This window comes from Mauremys reevesii, linkage group 7 (genome assembly GCF_016161935.1).
Source record: "Mauremys reevesii isolate NIE-2019 linkage group 7, ASM1616193v1, whole genome shotgun sequence".
In the NCBI taxonomy this organism is placed as follows: Eukaryota; Metazoa; Chordata; order Testudines; family Geoemydidae; genus Mauremys; species Mauremys reevesii.
In genome coordinates this window covers 122,178,503-122,197,361 of record NC_052629.1, presented here as the reverse complement: position 1 = coordinate 122,197,361, position 18,859 = coordinate 122,178,503, and the positions used below count along the sequence as shown (strand labels likewise).

General features: G+C 42.5%; 1 protein-coding gene across 3 annotated transcripts in view; it reads left to right on the top strand.

The window, feature by feature from the left end:
* PTPRG (protein tyrosine phosphatase receptor type G) overlaps positions 1-18,859 on the top strand; it is a 575,819-nt gene that overhangs the window by 291,874 nt on the left and 265,086 nt on the right. For all 3 annotated transcript variants that reach the window (XM_039546377.1, XM_039546378.1, XM_039546376.1), the window contains exon 3: positions 16,365-16,544. In XM_039546377.1, the coding sequence (XP_039402311.1) occupies positions 16,365-16,544 (180 nt within the window). The remainder of the gene's footprint in view (positions 1-16,364; positions 16,545-18,859) is intronic.

Here is an 18,859-nt window from a genome sequence, read left to right as displayed (position 1 = left end):
GCAGCCCAGGCTGCAAGGCTCTGAGCCTACAAACAGATAAGCCCATAATGTTACTCTACTCAAGTGAGTAGTCCCCTTGACTTCAGTGGCATTATGCACATACTTCAGGTGCATTAGTGTTTATAGGATCTGGGTCTTAGTAAGTACATTTCTTTTCTCTCTCTTCTTTACCCCCCACCCCCCAAAAAAAGTAGTATCATCGAAAGCTATTGCTCTGCACTCTTGAGTTTAAAATATCAACTTACCCCTCATTTAAATAGCAGTTGATACGTCCTGTCCTTTGTCTCTCTCAACACCGATAAAATCAATAATTCTGCATTCAAGTGAGGCCCTTTCTTGTCTGCCTGGCTTTCAGTCCTTTTTCTTCTCTGTTCTGTAGATCCTGTGTCAGTCCTTACGTCACATCTTTGTACGTGCAACTCTAGGCTGATTGCTATGTTTTCATCCTTTCAGTGATGTCTTTTTCACTCTCTGCCCATTTCCCCCCTCCCCAAACTAATGTATTGCATGTTAAGCAAAATTAATAATAAAGGTGACTTTATTCCACCAAGCAGTTCCTATTGGCACAGTCAGTGTGGTGCATGTTAACAAATCCCTCCATATTGTATCAGAAAGAGCTGCACTTTTCCTAAGTAGCATTTTGTTATGAAGTTCGTTTGACTGAAAATGTGTTGCATGCTTAACTACCTGCTGGTGAATTTTTCTATGCCAAGTAATGTGTCAGTAGCTAGTGGAGCATAGTAAGTTAATTACTTGTGTGCACACTGTGAAGCAAAAGCAAACAGCAAGGCACCAGTGATACGAAGAATGAGACTTCATTTCAGTCTCCAGAGATTGTGTTGTTAATGAATCCGCTCAATCAGCAGGGAATTGGTAGTGTAGATAAGACCAGGTATGGCTGTGTACCGATACGAAGATTACGCCCTCAACCAAAACATTGTTTTTAGCAAGGGTTTGCTAATATTAAGTAGTTTTTCAAAAGCACTGGTGAGATAATATGACAGCCTGAATAATTATGGCTGTCTTGAAAAAACATGATGATGATGATGATTTAATGTGCTCTGCAAACACTATAGAAATCCAATATCTTACAGATTGAACACAAGCTCACTGATACACTGTCGATTTCATCTGATAGTATAGCTCACTTGGGGCTGCTCTGATGGTGCCATGAATACACAGCATAAGAGCGGCATGTTCAAGGCTAACCCCCCCGGCTTTTACACCTGAGGCCAGTAGGGGCAGGGAACACTGTGCGAGAGCACACTACCCGGGGCATGACTGTCCTCGGTGACCAAGCCAGAAAGACCTTGCAACAGCAGAGGGCATTGCCAGCCCTTCAAACTGCAGGGTTTGCACTGCCCTTTGAGCCAGATGATGCTCTCAGCTTACACCAGTGTAAATGTAGAGCAGTGGACCTGTTGTGGCTTTCAAGGGCGACTCTCTTAAGGAGAAAATGTCTATTTGGTTATCCATTAAAAGTGTGCGTCCTTGCCAGCGTTTGAATCTGCCTTTTCATAGGGGGCACAGTCTCCCCAGCTGCCTTCCACTGCTCCCCCTTCAATCCCAGGGGAGCTAGGAGTCCTCCGTGCAGCTGTGGTCCCTTCCTTGCAGTGGCTGCTCAGCAGCTCCCCACATGGCCACCTGCTGCATTGCAGAAGAGGGAGGCGAGTGTAGCCCTGGTAATCCCATCACCTGCTTCCCCACTGAACCAATGGGCTTCAGGGAGACCAGGGTAGGAGGTTGACTGATTCTGCTTGAACTTTGGGGAGCTCCTAATATCGCGTGGCTCCCCTTTCTCAGTCACCCAGGGCAGACAAGGGGAAAGAAAAAAGATGCTGAGAACCAACAACTAATTATGGCTCCCTGATTCTCTGCCTCAGCCCAGGTTAGAGCAGCCTCCATGCTGCTTTAACTTGCGCAAGCAGGCAAAGGTCCCCTAGGGACCATATACCATCTGGGGATAGCCAGAGTGCAGCAAACTCCAGCTATTCTCCCTCCTTGCCCATGCTGGGGAATCCCAAGCAGGGCAATTGCATGTGGTTTCTGCTTGGTTTGCATTGTGTGAGTGGTGCGAAAGGAGAACGGGACAGGGGCTCTGCCAATAAGTATTGATGGTGGCTGCTCAATCTGTTTTAAATACTGTATTGAGCCCTCAGGCTGAGAAGATTGAACCCCCTTCCTCTAGAGCAGGGGTGGGCAAACTTTGTGGCCCGAGGGCCACATCTGGGTATGGAAGTTGTATGGCAGGCCATGAATGCTCATGAAATTGGGGGTTGGGGTGCAGGAGGAGGGGAGGGCTCCAGCTGGGGGTGCAGACACTGGGGGTGGGCCCAGAAATGAGTTCAGGGCATGGGAAGGGGCTCTGGATTGGGGCAGGGAGTCAGAGTGTGGGGGGGAATGAGGGCTCCGGCTGGGGGTGTGGGCTCTGGGGTGAGGCTGAGGATGAGCGGTTTGGGGTGCAGGAGGTGTTCTGGGCCGGGATCGAGGGGTTCAGAGGGCAGAAGGGGGATCAGGGCTGGGGCAGAGGGTTGGGGCATGGGAGGAGGTCAGGGGTGCAGGCTCTGGGCAGCGGTTTCCTCAAGCAGCTCCTGAAAGCAGTGGCATGTCCCCCCCTCCAGCTCCTACATAGAGGCGTGGTGCTGGCCAAGCCGGCTCTGCATGCTGCCCCGTCCGCAGGCACTACTCCTGCAGCTTCCATTGGCCGTGGTTCCTGGCCAATGGGAACTGCAGAGCCGACAGTTGGGGTGGGGGCAGTGTGCGGAGCCACCTGGCTGCCCCTACGCATAGGAGTCAGAGAGGGTACATGCTGCTGCTTCTGGGAGCCGGCACGTGTAAAGCAGGGCAAGTCCCTGCCCCTGCTCCCCGGCTGGAGGGCGGCAATCCCCTGACCCTGCTCCCCAGCGGGAGGTTGAGGGCCAGATTCAAAGGTCTGATGGGCTGGATGCGGCCTGCAGGCTGTAGTTTGCCCACCCCTGCTCTAGATTGAGTCACTGCTGATGTCACACTGGTGTAAACTGAAATCAGTGGAGTTTCCTCCGGATTTAGACAAGTGTTGCTGAGGGATACATTTAACCTAAGGGGTTCTAAAAATGGGACGTGGGCCCAGGCTGTTAAGGTGGGTCGAAAGACTCAAACCCCGACCATGCGTGAGTACTAAACCTGTGAACAACGAGGGTGCTTATGTTCCCCATGCCATACGGCCTGCAGGGATGTGGTACATTGAGATAATGCCCTACATTTATGTAACACTTACCATCCACAGGCAGCCCAAATCACTTTACTGCCCTATATTTAGAAACCACTTCACCCACCACTGAGGACAAGAGTCTCAAACAAATTAATTAAAAGAGAAGTAAAAAGCTTTAGCTCGCTTTTAATTCAAGCACCGGGTCATGTGGACATCTCTTCAAAACCAGTGCTGTGCAAAGACAGACAGTTTTACTATGGTGACCTTGTCCAAGAGGAGTGGACCTTGGCCTTCTTTTTCTTTCTTGTATTAAATTTTTCGGCTTGTCCCCAAGTGAGACTGTTGATTTACTGAGTTTCCAGTTTATCAATGCAATGTTTTTAACAATCAATTTACCGGGTTTTTTTAAATTATTATTGCTATTTATTTGCATTACAGCTGTGCCCAGACAACCCAGTTGGTGATGAGGGCCCCACCAAGGCACTGTATTTAATAAAAGGACAGTTTCTGTCCCAAAGAGCTCACTGTCCCTACACATGATGAGGGATAAAACAAATAAATGGAGGGGAATTCTCTTCATGCACTAATTTGAACCACGGATTCTCGTACTTCATAGTGTGGAGCAGTTTTTAGCAGAGAGATTGTCTCGCAAACACCTTCTCTCCTGTTTATGATTGCTCAGGCCACCTCTGCTCCCATTGGATGTTGACTGAGCTCCTAGTCGTTGATGACAGGGAAAGGTAATCTTACTCACAGGTCAGCCTGTGAGACGTATGTCTCCCCCTATTCCCCCGTGGGATGTAGGCCAGTTTCAGCCCCAGCTATGGAGCCTGGCTGTTTAGACCAAACTGTAGAGATGAGTATTTGTGCTCTAAAGGTCATAAATCTTAGAAATGTAGGGTGGAAGGGGGACCTCAAGAGGTCATCTAGTCCTGCCCCCTGCACTGAGGCAGGACCTGGATTCCACCCCCAATGTGTGGGCCAAGATAGCAGCTGTTGCAAAAGTGGGAATTTATCCAGGATTCAGACTGCTCTGGATCACAGGTGCACCAGTTGCTAAAAACTGATATTTTGTTAGTTTGTTTGATGACAACCTGAAAGATTTTTTTCTAAAGCAGACATTTTCTGTGGAAGTTTCCGTTTTGCTGAAAACGTTATTTCCACCAGCTCTTCCTTTGTAGCTTTTTAAACACATTGGCCTAAATTTTCAAAAATGACTAATGATTATGGATGCCTGACCTTAATTGACCTTTGAGTTTCAGAAAGTGCTAAGCACCGACCGTTTGAAAATCCAACCTTTTTAGGGGTCTGACTTTGGGCACTCAAAAATGGTGGCATCCCAAAAACACCTCTGAAAATGTAGGTCATTGACAGTAGCATTTTGAAAATGGGAATTGTGAAACAGCTGAGGTATAAAAGTATAAAATCAGTTCTCTTACATCAGATATAGATGCAGTTACATCTCCTACATGTCAGATTAAAGAAACCCTTAAAAAACAAAACAAAACAAAAAAACCCTAAAGTGGGTATTGTGCTGTTACAGTTATGGTGGGAAAATAGATTGAATGTTCATGAAAGGCATTCAGTATCATTAATTAAAAGCTGGCAATCACGTAAACCTTTTTGAGAACTATTTAATGTGCATATATTGAAGAGAGGACATCTGAATTGAATAATGGGTTGTTACAGGGACAACATTATGTCTATAGGGTGGGCAAAACTGTTCCTAACTTAAAAAAATAAGATTGCTGTCGAATCAGGGTTTGTCAAATACTAATTATTCAGGATACACAAGTGTTGCTTGTGATAGAGTTAAGCAATAAGGGCCAAATGTAGGGTGCAATTAAGATTAGTCAGATTAGGACCAGCAAGGGGTAATTCAGAGCCCAAGGTAAGGCCAACATTTAACAAGCATTTGATCTTTTTCTCCCTGTTTTGTTTGGTTTTTTTAACCCATCTGCTACGTGGATGATTTTTCTGGTTTTGTAAATGTAAAAGCTAAGAAGCCACGGCAGCAACAAGATAAAAATCATTCTTTTTTTAAAGCAGGTTTCCTTAGAAATCATGAGGGTTCCCATTCCACCATTGCCTTCAGCAGGGCTATATTGATGTAACTCCTCCCTGCCTCTGTTTATTCCCTTTATAGATTGGTCTGTGCTCTCAATCAATGTTTTATTAATCTGTATCCTGCAAAAATTCAATACAAATAGAAAGTTCTTGGAATGAAGTTTTTTAGTGCAGTTCCCAGAGCCGGGGCTCCAGGGAGGGAAAAGGGCTCGAACTGGCTACTCATAAGTTGGCTAGGAGCCAACTGCAGCACTTTCTGTTCCCACAGCCCAGCCTGTATTGAAAATAATTAATTTACAGCGCGGTATCGTTTACATTAGCAGTTTTCATCATTGCGAGCAAGACTGCTAAGTGCACTCCTTAGAGAAAATAGGTTTTCAAAGCTATTGTTCCAACACTAGAAAAAATAATTACAGTGTTTGGTTTTCCTTATGTGCGCATATCCAGAGATTGCAACCAAACCTATGAGGGAACTTTATTTTTGCACTAGTACAGCATTTTTCAGCTTCAGAGTGGTTAAAACGTTAGCCAGTCCTCACAACATTCCTCCATCTTATAGACGGAGAGAGACACTGCGGCCCACAATGCTAGAAAGGAGTCGGAGACCGAGGCAGGGTTAAATCACTGGGCGGGAGCCCACTCTCATTACTCTGATCCGCACACTTGCCTCTTCACAGCAAGCCACTGAGGTGCTCCCCAGCCCAGCAAGGAGCAATGCCACACCAGGATCTGTCCGAGGCCCTTGCCTCAGGGTGCAATTTCTTGGTTAAACAGAAACATAGGCAAAATAAAGTAATTTCTGTGCCCAACACGGGCTACAGTTCCCACAGGCTTTTCTCCTCTCCTCTCCCAGCCAGTGTCCTGATGCAGGGACTCCTGCAGGCGGCTTTCTACTCCCTGTAGTTCTCATTCCCCAGGCAATCTGCCCGGAGTCACCGAATAGCAGCATGCTTCCTCTGCTCCACCATAAAAGCTCCCTGCAGTTCCCTAGCTCAGCTGAGCTTTTTCTGGCCATTACAAGGAGCGGGTGCTCTTCAGACCATCACCTGACCTCGAGTCCCACAACATCAGGTGGGAGGCAGCTTTGGACCAATTGGTTATTTGTTTTTTGTAACTGTTTGTCTTGTGTTCTTCTACTTTGCACTCTTTGGGGCAGGAACTCTCGTCTATTCTATATTATTCAGTGCCTAGCACAAGGAGGCTGCCTGGCCAGGGCTTCTCGGCCACTACAGAGACACAAATACTAATACATTTGCTTTCAAGGCCCAGCAACACAGCTATCATCCTTCCAGAGAAAGAGGACAAAATGGGGGTCATTGCTAGGGGTCATTGCTAGGTAGGCAATACATGAGGCACTATCACCTTGCATGTACAGAGTATTCTATTTCCGCAGCACTTCCCTACGCTACCTGCTGAAGGAATACATGTCCAAACTCATCAGTTAAACTAGGTCTTCCCTGCAGCAATGCAAAGCACTGTCACTGAGCCACTGCTCCGACTCACAATGCACCTTTACATAGTAATTTTCATTAGGATTTATGTTTAATCAGATTTTAAGAAAATGTGTCTATGATGATATTTTTAAAAAGCGCATAGGCCTTTTTTTTCTACAGGCTTAATGGGTTTTTACTCAACTTGCACAGAAGTAAATTTATACTTTCACCATATAAATGAATCTTGTATTTTCTCCTTGTACTGTAACTTATCACCTCATTCATTAAATACAGCTCAGTGATGGGCAGTTTTTAAAAGGCCACAGAGACAGACAGTTATACAATGAACTGTGTGAGATGTCAGTTACTTGTGTTAAAAATTCAACAAATTATGAAAAATAGAGGATGTCAATTTATGTATTCTCAGTCACTGGCTACCTTTAGGCACATTCTATGCAATAACTTATTCTCCTACTCAATAAGTTCTGGATATTCATTTTATTGATACTGTTGTGCTGTGTTTTACATACTATGCAAGGATTGCTGAAATGTTGCATAAAGGTAAGAAACCCGCAAAGACATTAGTCATATCTTTCAGCAGTTTAATGCAAGTCACTCCCCTTATTTTTAAAAAACAATTTATCCACCCCTCCTAAGCTAATGCCATTTTCCTGTTTATAGTGGTAAATTATTTAGATCATGAATACTGAATATTAGAATGTTTATATAAAAAGCTTGTTTCACTAATTATGTTAATTCCACTTTACTACAAGCTTCCTGCACGATTTGTATTAAGTTTTTGATGTTTTCTTACGTTGGCTATTTATCATACATTTGTGCCCTTGGCAGATGATCAGTACAATGGGAGCTTCATATAAGATTCATGAGAGTTTCATATGACATTCAAGAACAAAATTAGAATTTTGAAATTATATGTGTATGTGACTATGCTTATATACACATACATGTGTGTAAAATGTATATATATATTTGTGTTGAGAATACAAGGAAAGAGAAAATACATATGTTAGCAAGTTTTCTGCCAAAAGCAATTGTGAAACAATTTAAGCTTGTCATTAAAGAATGCAGCAACAATAATTCTTTGCAACTATGACTGAGAAAATACAAATTTTAGATTAACATTTCTGAGGTGAATCACTCCGGCTTCAGGTTTAAAAGTTAGAAACAACACAGGAAAACATGCATCTAGGAGCATGGCTTGAGGCTCCTATTTTTGCAAATATCTACTCATGATTAAACATGGCAGAAGCTGTATCATTGAGAAAATAAATCTTTTTTTAGATATGCTTTGCTGCTAAAAAAGAAAATATTTAGACATTCCCTCTAGGTATGCTGGGAATAAATGTATGATTATGTATGATTATGTATCATTATGTATGATTATTACATTGTGACTGGCTAACAATTATTAAAGATGAATACTTCTCGTGTGTCCGTTCACGAGTCCAACCTTTCTTACTCTAGATGTTACCCAGCAACCTTTTGATTAGGAAGGACCCTGCTAGAGTTTACATGCCAAGCACTGCAATTTCAAATACCTCTCCTTGGATCCTGTCCTTGGTAGATGTTTCGTTCAGCAGTGTTGTTCTCAAAGAACTGCCATCAGTTGTTTGTTGTTCTTATGAACCCCTTGCAGTACTCCGCTTGCAAAACCAAAAAAAATGATGCTTATAACCTTGTTTAGGCCTCTGAGTGCAACTCTCCAGCATCTTGCTCTTGGTATTAGGTCTCTCATTTTTCAAGCAGTAATTGGAATTTTTTGCAAGTGTGAGCCTCTCATGTTAAACAGAGTGATGACAGAGAATAATAAAATGAAAAGTCCTTTTCCCCTCGGGGTAGGAAATCCTCGGATCTTTGTTCAAACCAGCTTTGTGATCTCTAACTACTTCGCTCTGTTTCGCCATCTCTTGGAGCTAGATACATTCTTTTTACAGGATAATTTCAGCAATTTCTCCCCCAGTATAATAATTCGAACAACTCAACTGCTTCTTCTGGGATGGAAAGGCCTCTGAAAGATGCCACTGATTGTATCAAGGCTTCTAGGGATTTTTATACTTTTTACCCCTGCAGTCTCATGACAAATTACTTAGCAAGAGATAAGTCAGTCACTCAAAGTGTTCTTTCTTGCCTTATGTCTAAATGCCATCTTCCCAATTCATCTTGACTGCTTTACTCTATTCCTTCTTCAGTGGAGAAATGCAGGACGCTATGAATCAGCTGGTCTGGTTCTGAGGTGCACACGAAAAGTGGCCCTGTCTCCTCATTTAATCCTTTAATTTGAGCTCCTCCTCCTTTAGGTGCCTTCCTAACTTGAGCATCACAAGGGCTTTTAAATTGCTACATTTATGGGGAAGTCTTGAGTTACAGAGTCAAGTAGTATGTTCGAATCCTTTCTCCCATGAAGTGTTAAGACTGGGATTTCCAAAGGAACTTAAAAGTCTGCAGCTTCCATTTATTTCGGTGGTGTTTGGTCACCTAACTCACTTATGCCCTTTTAAAAATTCCAACCTCTAAGTAGAAAGTGTAACCGTGGAATTTAGAATTGGTGCCAACTTCTTCGTTATTTCTTAAGCTTACAGGAGGGTGCAAAGTTTACTTGATGGTAGGTAGGATTCTGAATTATATTTCATAAAAAGAGAGCTGGTTCTTGCTGGGACAGGAGAATTATGACAAGGGCCCTGATGTGGAGCTTTGGAGATTTAAGCCGGCAGCCTTCTTCAACAAAACTTTAGTGTTCTTGAGCAGATCATATCTGCAAGTTTATGGGAAGGAACAGTGCCTCTTTATTCCTTGCCCTGCCAGACTAGCAAGAGTCCTTACTTCTGTCCCTGAGACAGCCTTGAGTCTGAGTATGCTGCTGACACGCAGCCATGAGCTGGTAAACAGCATTTTTGTGGAGAGACTAGTTCTTCCCATCAATCCCTAATAGTTGGTTTGGTGTTGACACTAAAAGAGACACCTGCTACCCTCACTTGGATTGGGAGCTATCATGCCTTCACACATCAAGGGTCCTGTTTTCAAAAGTACCTAAGTCATGTCAGAGCCTAGATCCTATTGACTTAAGCTCTTAATAATCTCCTTAATCATCAACGCATTTCTGAAATTTGTACCCCTCTAGTGGTTTAAACAGGCTTAAACCTTGTAGGAGGACTACCCAATGCCAGATGCCACTAGCAGCCTGCCTCCAGCCCAGCGAGAACAGGGACCTGACCGTTTGCACACAGCTTGGGCATGCTAATTCTTGTAGACCGTGTCTTCGGATGATGACAGTCCAGGTTTGTTTTTTCTCTGCTCTGAAAAGCCAGACAAACTAGTTGAGCAATAAAAGTTGGATATGGGTCAATGAAGAGAAAGGCAGGTTGGGAGGAATGAGAGGTACATGTTTACCCCCACTGCCAGTTTTTGATGGCTCTGTTGATATCTGCCTTGTACAGCTGTATGTCTCATATGCTATCACTCCTGGTCTGTACTGTTACTGATGAGTGGTCTCCCTTCAGGGATGGGATAGGTATCCCCACCATGTGACCAAAGTAATTGTGCCTCCATCGGGCTGGCGCTGAAGCCTAATTATAAAAATGTTAGGTCACTTCGCAAATGTCACCCCCATTTGCTATTGGAAATGAAGGATGTGTTAGGAGTCAAGGCAGTTGAGCGCTCTAAGATTGTTGTGTAAGTGGGATCAAAAAATGGCCCATTGTATGCCAGATCTGGGGCTCAGAGTGAGATGGCTCATGTCAAAGTACACGGAAAGTGAGCTCTAGAAAAATAAATTTTATATTCTATCTTTATTTCCAACTGGTAAATGAACGATCGGCATAAGATAACTCGTACATGGTACCACGTGTCAAATTAAGTGTGTTGTTATGTAAAGAAATATATGAAGACCACAACTTTACATAAAGCTAACTGAGCCGGTAATTGGAAAGTTAATGCAAATGAGGGAAATTTCAAAGTTGGAATACAAATGCAGTTTTAAAAAGTTATATTTTTAAACAATAGTTTCATGAAGGAAAAATAAATACATTTGACTGAGTTAAAAAAAAAATCCATGAAAGTTTATATCAGCTTTAATTAGATGTTGGCTGAATTCATTATTTTTAATGGTTTTTCATTAGTGAAGCCTAGTCATTATTTAGGATGTACAGTAGCAGGAAGAAAAACAAGGTAATTTTTTATTCTATTTAAAGAACAGCTTATATATTAAAAGGCTATTAATAAAAATCCTGCAGTAGCTGACAGAAAATTTTAGCATAAGAAAAGATTTTAGGGCTGCCGGTTGAATAAGAAATATTTCCTCATCCTGAGGAAAACTTGATGTTCATTACATAACCTAGCTAGGAAGCGACAAGTAGTTTCCGATGAGCATAAATGAAAGAAACCCTGAGTGTTGCATTCTGCTTAAGATGCCTGAATTCATATGATAAGGGATGGTTGCAATCCTAAGATTACTGACCTAGGCTCTGAGCCCATACCACTAAAGTCAACAGGAGTTTTGCCATTAACTTCAATAGGAGTGTGGTCAAGTCACTAGAGACCAATCATGCAAAATTAGATTCTGAGGCTTTTGGCCCATGGAAGATCTGTAAACCTCTATAGCTCAGCAAACTCCTGAGCTGTCAGAGAGGAGTACTAACCACCACAGGATCCCAAATACGGCTGTCCAGCCGCAGGGGGTGGAAAACCACTCTGTGTGGGAGGCATTTCAAATCCTGGAGTTACTGGGCCTTTCGCAGGTAGCTGGTCTGTTTTGAAGGTCAGCCAAGGAGAGGAAAACAGGGCAAAATAAATGGGGTGAGACCGTGCAAGTCTCTGTTCTTGATTCGTGTCCCCCCACCTGACCCATCTACTCCCTATGTGAACAGTTACCCAGTCCTGATCCTCTTGTTCCTACTCCCCTTGGCCCCCTGTTTCGATAGCCTGGGGGTTAATGCAGCCCTTATACCATAGCACACGCCATTCATCTGTTATGTTTGCAGTGTGTTGCTCATTGGATTTATTAGCACAATATAGTGTAAAGGCTTATTCAGGTTAGATGGAGAGCTCCTCAGAGCAGGGGTATTCTCCTTGAGTGCTTGGAAAGTGCTTAGCACAGAATGGGTGCTAACATTAATAACTAATGATGCTAAAGGTCACCACCGTGCAGGTCTACAATATTTCTCTGCAGATATTCCTTCTGGCACTAGAACTCAAGGACGCGGTGGTTGACATTTTATTATAATTCACATGTATTCCTGGAGTTTCCTGTGGAAGCTTGTATTGTTCATGAATAGAGGAAGGCTTCCAGAGTGTCAAGTTTGGAACACTGAATTATTTGTCAGCCATTAAAAGCCCAATTCAAATTCAATCCAAATTTTATTTGATTAAAATTGTGATGCTTGTTGCAAGTGAAATGCAAATAGTTTTTTGTTTCTCTGTTTCAGACCAGTAAATGTCACACGCAAGATGCAGGGTTTTTTTTTTACTAGGTTTAAGTTAAATGCAATCTTTATTTAGTGTCATGTTTTTATTTAAAAGCATTTATTTAAAGTTCTAAAAAACAAAGAATTCAATATAGCAGGACAGGTGCAACTGCAAATGATTAATGATATAATTCTCAGTACTTTATAAAGTGTCTAACACTGAAGAGATTTATACAGTGCAGAATGGCAATTGTGCTTTGATGTAGGGAATAGGTAATCAATACCTGCAAGCTTAGAAACTGTTCTATTTCCTCCACTAATGATGTAGGTTTTTTGCAAGGCAAGGGTGTCTGGAGCATGAGACACTTAGAAGAAGAATTAATTTGAAATCTGTAGTGGAAGATCAGTTTCAATTAAAACTCCACTTGAATGTACATGGGAAAAAGCAAGCTGTTACACTTAAACCTTCTGATGGTTATGAGCGAATAAATAAATCTTTTTGGGCTAACCTCTTGATTACATTTTTACAGGGTGTTAAGCTAATTTTTCCTGAGTGTGAAGTATTATTTATTTACCCCGATTCTCAAAATCTAAAAGAAAAACGAATCCACTTTCTTGTCTTTTCAAACTGTTCTGTAATAAGAGCGACAGCCTCAGCTGCTAAAACTTGGCGTAGCTCCGTTGAAATCAACGGGACTATGCTGCTTTACACCAGCAGGGGGATCTGGCCCTACATTTCTCACTATCGACAACTGCTGGCATTATAGTGCCGATCATATTGTGTGTAGCAATTTGCATGCCACACTAGCATGCAGTGAAAATAGTCTGTTAGTGGAGCTAGAGCGTTTCAAAAAGTTCTGAAAGAAAATTAATGGAAAATCCCCAGCTTAAAAAAATTCCATGCTGATTCTATATAGCAGGTCTTAAACTTAGCCTTGTGACAGTGATATGAAATAGCAGGACTTGCAACCACAGCACAGCTTTCAGTTGTGGGTTTGAATTGCTCAGAGTGTTATTGCGTTACTTTTTTTTTTTTTAATAATTCAGCACCAATATGAAAGCATTTTATGCATATAACAATATTACTGTCACATAAAGATGCAGCTGCACTTCCATTAGTAAATCCTAGATTTAGATCCAGAGGGAGCTGGTAATTGACTAGAAGGAGATTATCAATTATTAAAGAAATGCAGAGGGTATAATATTCAAAAGCATGTAAGTGATTTAGGAGCCCAAATCCTGTTTTCAGTAGTGACTTAGGTTCCTAACTCCCAGGAGGGTCAGGGACCTAAATATCTGTGAGCATCTGTGCTGTGGAAGAATGAATCTCGCTGAAAGTCAATGAGACTTTATGCACCAAAGTGCCTAAGTCACTTTTTAAAATGGGACTTAATAATATATGGAGGTATACCTATCTCATAGAAATGGGAGGGACCCTGAAAGGTCATGGAGTCCAGCCCCCTGCCTTCACTAGCAGGATCAAGTACTGATTTTGCTCCAGATTCCTAAGTGGCCCCCTCAAGGATTGAACTCACAACCCTGGGTTTAGCAGGCTGATGCTCAAACCACTGAGCTATGCCTACCCTTCCCCAACTTAGTTTTGCTGAGTCACTTAGCCACTTTTGAAATTTTTACTCGTATGTCAAATCAAATTAACAAGATATTTTCTCTGCAAATTGATCAACAGTTCTGATTTTCAAAAAGGTACGTGCCTTGCAAATGTCTATAAAGGAACAATCCTATAGTCCTTATTCAACAAATCTCCCACTGATTGCAGTGGTCACCAAAGCATTGTGGGTGGGTGCAATGCGATCAATCAGGCCTTCTCTGCCCCCAGCTGGAAGCATTGGCAACCTCACACCTGCCAACCCACTCAGGCGAAGCTACCAACAAGACACAATTCTCCAGAGCCAAGAAGGGTGAGGAGGAGACGCTGACCAATTGGGTTCCAGAAGGTCCATTAAGATGGCTGACATGCTTCTTCTCAAGAGCACTGAGGGAGACTGTGATGGAGGAGGGGTGCCTCAGAACTAGTCCAGAATCCCAGGGGCTTAGCTTCAAGTATTTGCCTTTGGTGTATATTTGCTTGTTTGTAGGAGCAGCCAGGCAAATTCTGAGTTTGTTACTGTTTGACTCTTCAAAGACTGATACTGAACTTACACTGTGGGCTGCCACAACTGGTGAATTGAGGCAGCAAGTGCCTGCAGTGCCAAGCTTGGCCCAGAAGGGGGCACTGCATAGCAACTCTGCTGGAGACGGTGGGGTTTTCAAAAACCACTAATTCCTGTTTGAGTGGCATAACTCCCATTGTCTTCATTGGAAGGACTGTTAGGCCAGTGGTGAACACTTTGGAAATCCAGACCTTTGTCTGAATTCGTAACAATACCAACATGTGATAGCTTGAGAGTTATCTGCATTACTGGGCTTTTTGAAATGTAACAAAAATTTCATTGCCATTTTAATGCAAACTTGTTTGTAGGCTATCTAAGTGGCCAACTAATATGCCACAAAACAGTTATGCATTAAAACACTTTGGTAAGGAAAATCTGTCTAGAAACAGAACATGTTTAGGATTTAATAATTGGGTTCTCTTTAATTGGGAATTCATTTAAAGTGGCTTTTACTAAGAGTGTAAACTGAATCATGAGCTATGACAGTCTAAATAAAGCAGAGACCGTAGATGATTTTTAAAACACATTGCCATTTTGCCAGCTTGTAATTAACAAACAGGACACTTTTGTTCAGATTAATGTGTAGCGTTTGTATGTGATGAGTACCGAGCACAATATCAAGGTACCCACTAAAATGGCCTGCATTAGAACAACCCATTGGAAGATGAGTGCGATTTGTAGGGTGTCCTTCAGGGAGAAGGAGTTTAGAATTCCCTCAGCCAGGAGGATCAACCTGCACAACCTTCTCTGACCAAAATGACACTAAAATTGGAATAGCTGTTATGCTTGATTGCCTTATGCTAGGTCAAGGGGCAAAACGACAGGATGCAATCCAATATATTATGCCAGATATGTATTTTACTTATAGAATCATAGAATATCAGGGTTGGAAGGGTCCTCAGGAGGTCATCTAGTCCAACCCCCTGCTCAAAGCAGGACCAATCCCCAACTAAATCATCCCAGCCAGGGCTTTGTCAAGCTGGGCCTTAAAAACCTCTAAGGATGGAGATTCCACCACCTCCCTAGGTAACCCATTCCAGTGCTTCACCACCCTCCTAGTGAAATAGTGTTTCCTAATATCCAACCTAGACCTCCCCCACTGCAACTTGAGACCATTACTCCTTGTTCTGTCATCTGCCACCACTGAGAACAGCCAAGCTCCATCCTCTTTGGAACCCCCCTTCACATAATTATCTCACTTTACAAACTGTAAAAAATGAACAACCTCCTCCCTACTGTATACAAATAAAAAGGGAGGGGGGAGAGGATGGAGAAGTGTCAGTCTCTGGCACTGTTTCTTCGGTTGGCTAGCTATCCTATCTCAAGCAAACACCGCTGTGCTAGATGTACAGATATGTATGCAAGACACTGCTGATCTGTCCATGGTGCGTCACATTGCTACTATTTGACTTTTGGGGGGGAGATCTGGAAGAGTAATTTAATCAACTGAGAAATTAGGTGAAAACAGATTTGAGTAGTGAGAAAAATAAAAGCACGAAAAAGGATAAATGGTAGAAGAAAATGCTGTGCTGTCACTCGCCTCTACCATTTCTCCTTTCTGTAGTTTATTTTTTGTACTACCCAAGTTTGTTCACACTTAATTTCTCAGTTGATTTAAATTAAATTCTCCCCCTGGTTGCCTGTTTTTAGAACCTAAAATAAAATAGCAGTTATTTAAGGTCATATTATCTTAACCTGTCACACACACGAGAGTTAATGCATTATTAGTATATTAATTATCTAATGCGAACAGGTAAACTACATAACTTTCTACTATTTCTGTAGCTATTTGAAAGTTCCTGTAACACCATACTAACTCGTAACCCAGTCGTGAAGGGATTGGCAAATTGCAAATAATTGTGTAGAAGGGCAAATTAAAATAACAGAGTTGTTTATTGCTAGAAGCAAAATTTGAGTACTGTGTAAAGTTAATGGATTTCAGTCTCTTCATAGGTTGCATGCAGGAAATGTAGCAGCGGCGTAGTTACCTTGGGAACTAAAATGCTTGCTGCCCTTACTTAGGGATAGTCATGTAACTGTCGGCCCATCAGAACAATGAGTTGTTGGTCTTTTCTTTTAACAGGTACATATGGTCCTGAGCACTGGGTTACTTCAAGTGTGGACTGTGGAGGCACTCACCAGTCTCCAATAGACATCGTAGACCATCATGCACGTGTGGGAGATGAATATCAAGAATTACAGCTTGATGGTTTCGACAACGAATCCTCTAACAAGACATGGATGAAAAACACTGGGAAAACTGGTATGTTCTTTCCTGTTTGTCTCCGTAAGCCTGCCTTTAATCAATTAATAACTCCAGCCATAAATTAAAAAACAAAACAAACAAAAAAACCCCAACACATAGACATCCCATTGTTCTATTTAATCCTAACATGAGAACTTCCCAGTAAGTTGCCAGGTCGCTGTCTCTGCATTCTGTGCAGAATTAGTGCTGTAGATCAGTTTTTAACAGTTTTTTGAAGTTTATCCGCAGTATCAACCATTTTCTTGGCAGCCAAGTGAGCATTGCAGTAAAGGCCTGTATGAGAATTAGAAGGTGTAACCTTGAATTACCCACTAAGGGAAGCTATAGAGTCCAGTAGTGAACAGTGCCAAAATGCAAAACTCAAAGATATTCTTGTGAATAAAAGAAAAGACTAGGAGTTAGGAGGTTCTGACACAGAAAGGGCAATAGATGTGCAAAGTGGTGTAGTTGTGATTAATATATTGTGGATATTATTACAACACTCAGTACTGCACTGTAACTGCACTTCTCTTCTGGCCTATTTTTATAATTGTTTTATAAAAGAACAGTCTGAAGACATTGCTTATTTGTACCAAAAATTCAACGGTTCACCAAAAGGTCAAGGTTAATTAAGCTACCAAGTTGTTCGCGTTTGCTTGCACTTGAATACTGAAATTGTAAAAAGCAGAAATCATAAGGTCTGCCTCTTCAGTTGTCAAGGTCAAGAATTTTTAGGTAATTGAATTAAATCTATAATTAATTCAATTTTATTTATTAAATCTGTATTTATATCCTTGTTAATATTCTACATGTGTCTCTGCAGTACTTTATGTCATGTTTCTCTAGTTAAGGGTCTGCTCACATACTCACTAGAAGTCATACCTCAGGGGGTCGTAGCACAGCTGCAAATAGACTGGGAATACTTCCACTGAATTCACTGGGCTTTGGATCAGAGCCATAGATACTAGCCAGAGATCCATTTTGCCCCATTTGTTGAATTCAGAATCGTTTGGACTACATAGAGATTTTGAGACATCCTCTAGTTAATGGAGGGCCCAGTGGCTAGGATCTCAACTGGGACTGTAGGAAAAAGGGGTCCATTTCTCTCCTTTGCCGCAGACTTCCTGTGTGACCCTGGGCAAGTCACTTAGCCTCCCAGTGCCTCAGTTCCCCATCTGTAAAATCGGGATAATAGCCCTGCCCTGCCACAGAGGGATGTTGTGAGGATAACTACATTGAAGATTGTGAGGCGCTCGGATACTTGGATGGTGGTGGGGACCGTACAAGTACCTGAGGACTGTATCTAATAAATCAGATTCTTTGTAAGAATATCACTATGACATTTGAAGGAAACCAGCAAAAGAATGGAAAAATAAACCATTCTAGAAAGCATAAAGTAGACAATGCCATGGCGGTGCTGTGTTCACACACGAACTGTAAGGCGAGAGGTGTTTCAGATACATCTGCCAGTAAGGCCCTGTCCTAAGAAGTGAAGTTGAAGGGAGCGGAAGGCACGGGATCAGGCCCTTGGGGGAAGGTAGAGGATCAAACCAGTGATCAGAGCAGTCTGAGGTAGGACACCAAATACAGTCTTCGGGAAGTGTTTCCTGGACACATGAGAGTCATTGGCCCGGAATTGTCCTCCATGTTTCATGGACAATAGTGCCGGTGATGGCCGTCCCCTCTCCATCAGCCACTGTTAATTGTCACACAAGGATGATTATCTGATCTGAGGGGCATGGCACCCCCTGGTTTGAATTTGGGATTCCTTCTCTCAGACGGGCTGCCTACCAAGACTGAAGAGCCCTGCCTGCCCTGAGCAGTCTGGTTCCTTTCAAGGCACCAGACTTGACACTGCTGTCTTGTTTTAATTGTTCACACTGCGCTGTGGATTTTTTCTGACAGGCTAACACCTCTCAGAACATCAGTGGTCAGCTGTCCCTTTTCTGGAGTACCGTATGTCCTTTTCTCAGAGCTGTGCACACGGTCTTTTTAGCTTCGATGTCTATTCTAAGGCATTGTGCTGAGTCTGTCAACATGGTACCTGTAGCTCCTCCCATATTTTCTCAGGCCCCACCCCATTCCCTGGGTTTGCAGGATGTTTTTGCTGGGAAGAATTTTGAATTGGCAGTTTGGTATAGCAGCAAACCAAGCAGGATAGGTAGAAGGCAGTGGCAGATTTTGTAGTAAATTGCTATGCTTTTTGGCACAAGAGTCATGGGACCATAAGACCTTTATATTAAATCCTGACAGTCAATCAATTAAATGTCTATTTAAGCAATGGTGACACAAGCAGAGGGCATTTCTTAGCAGTTAATGACTGGTTGGAGGTG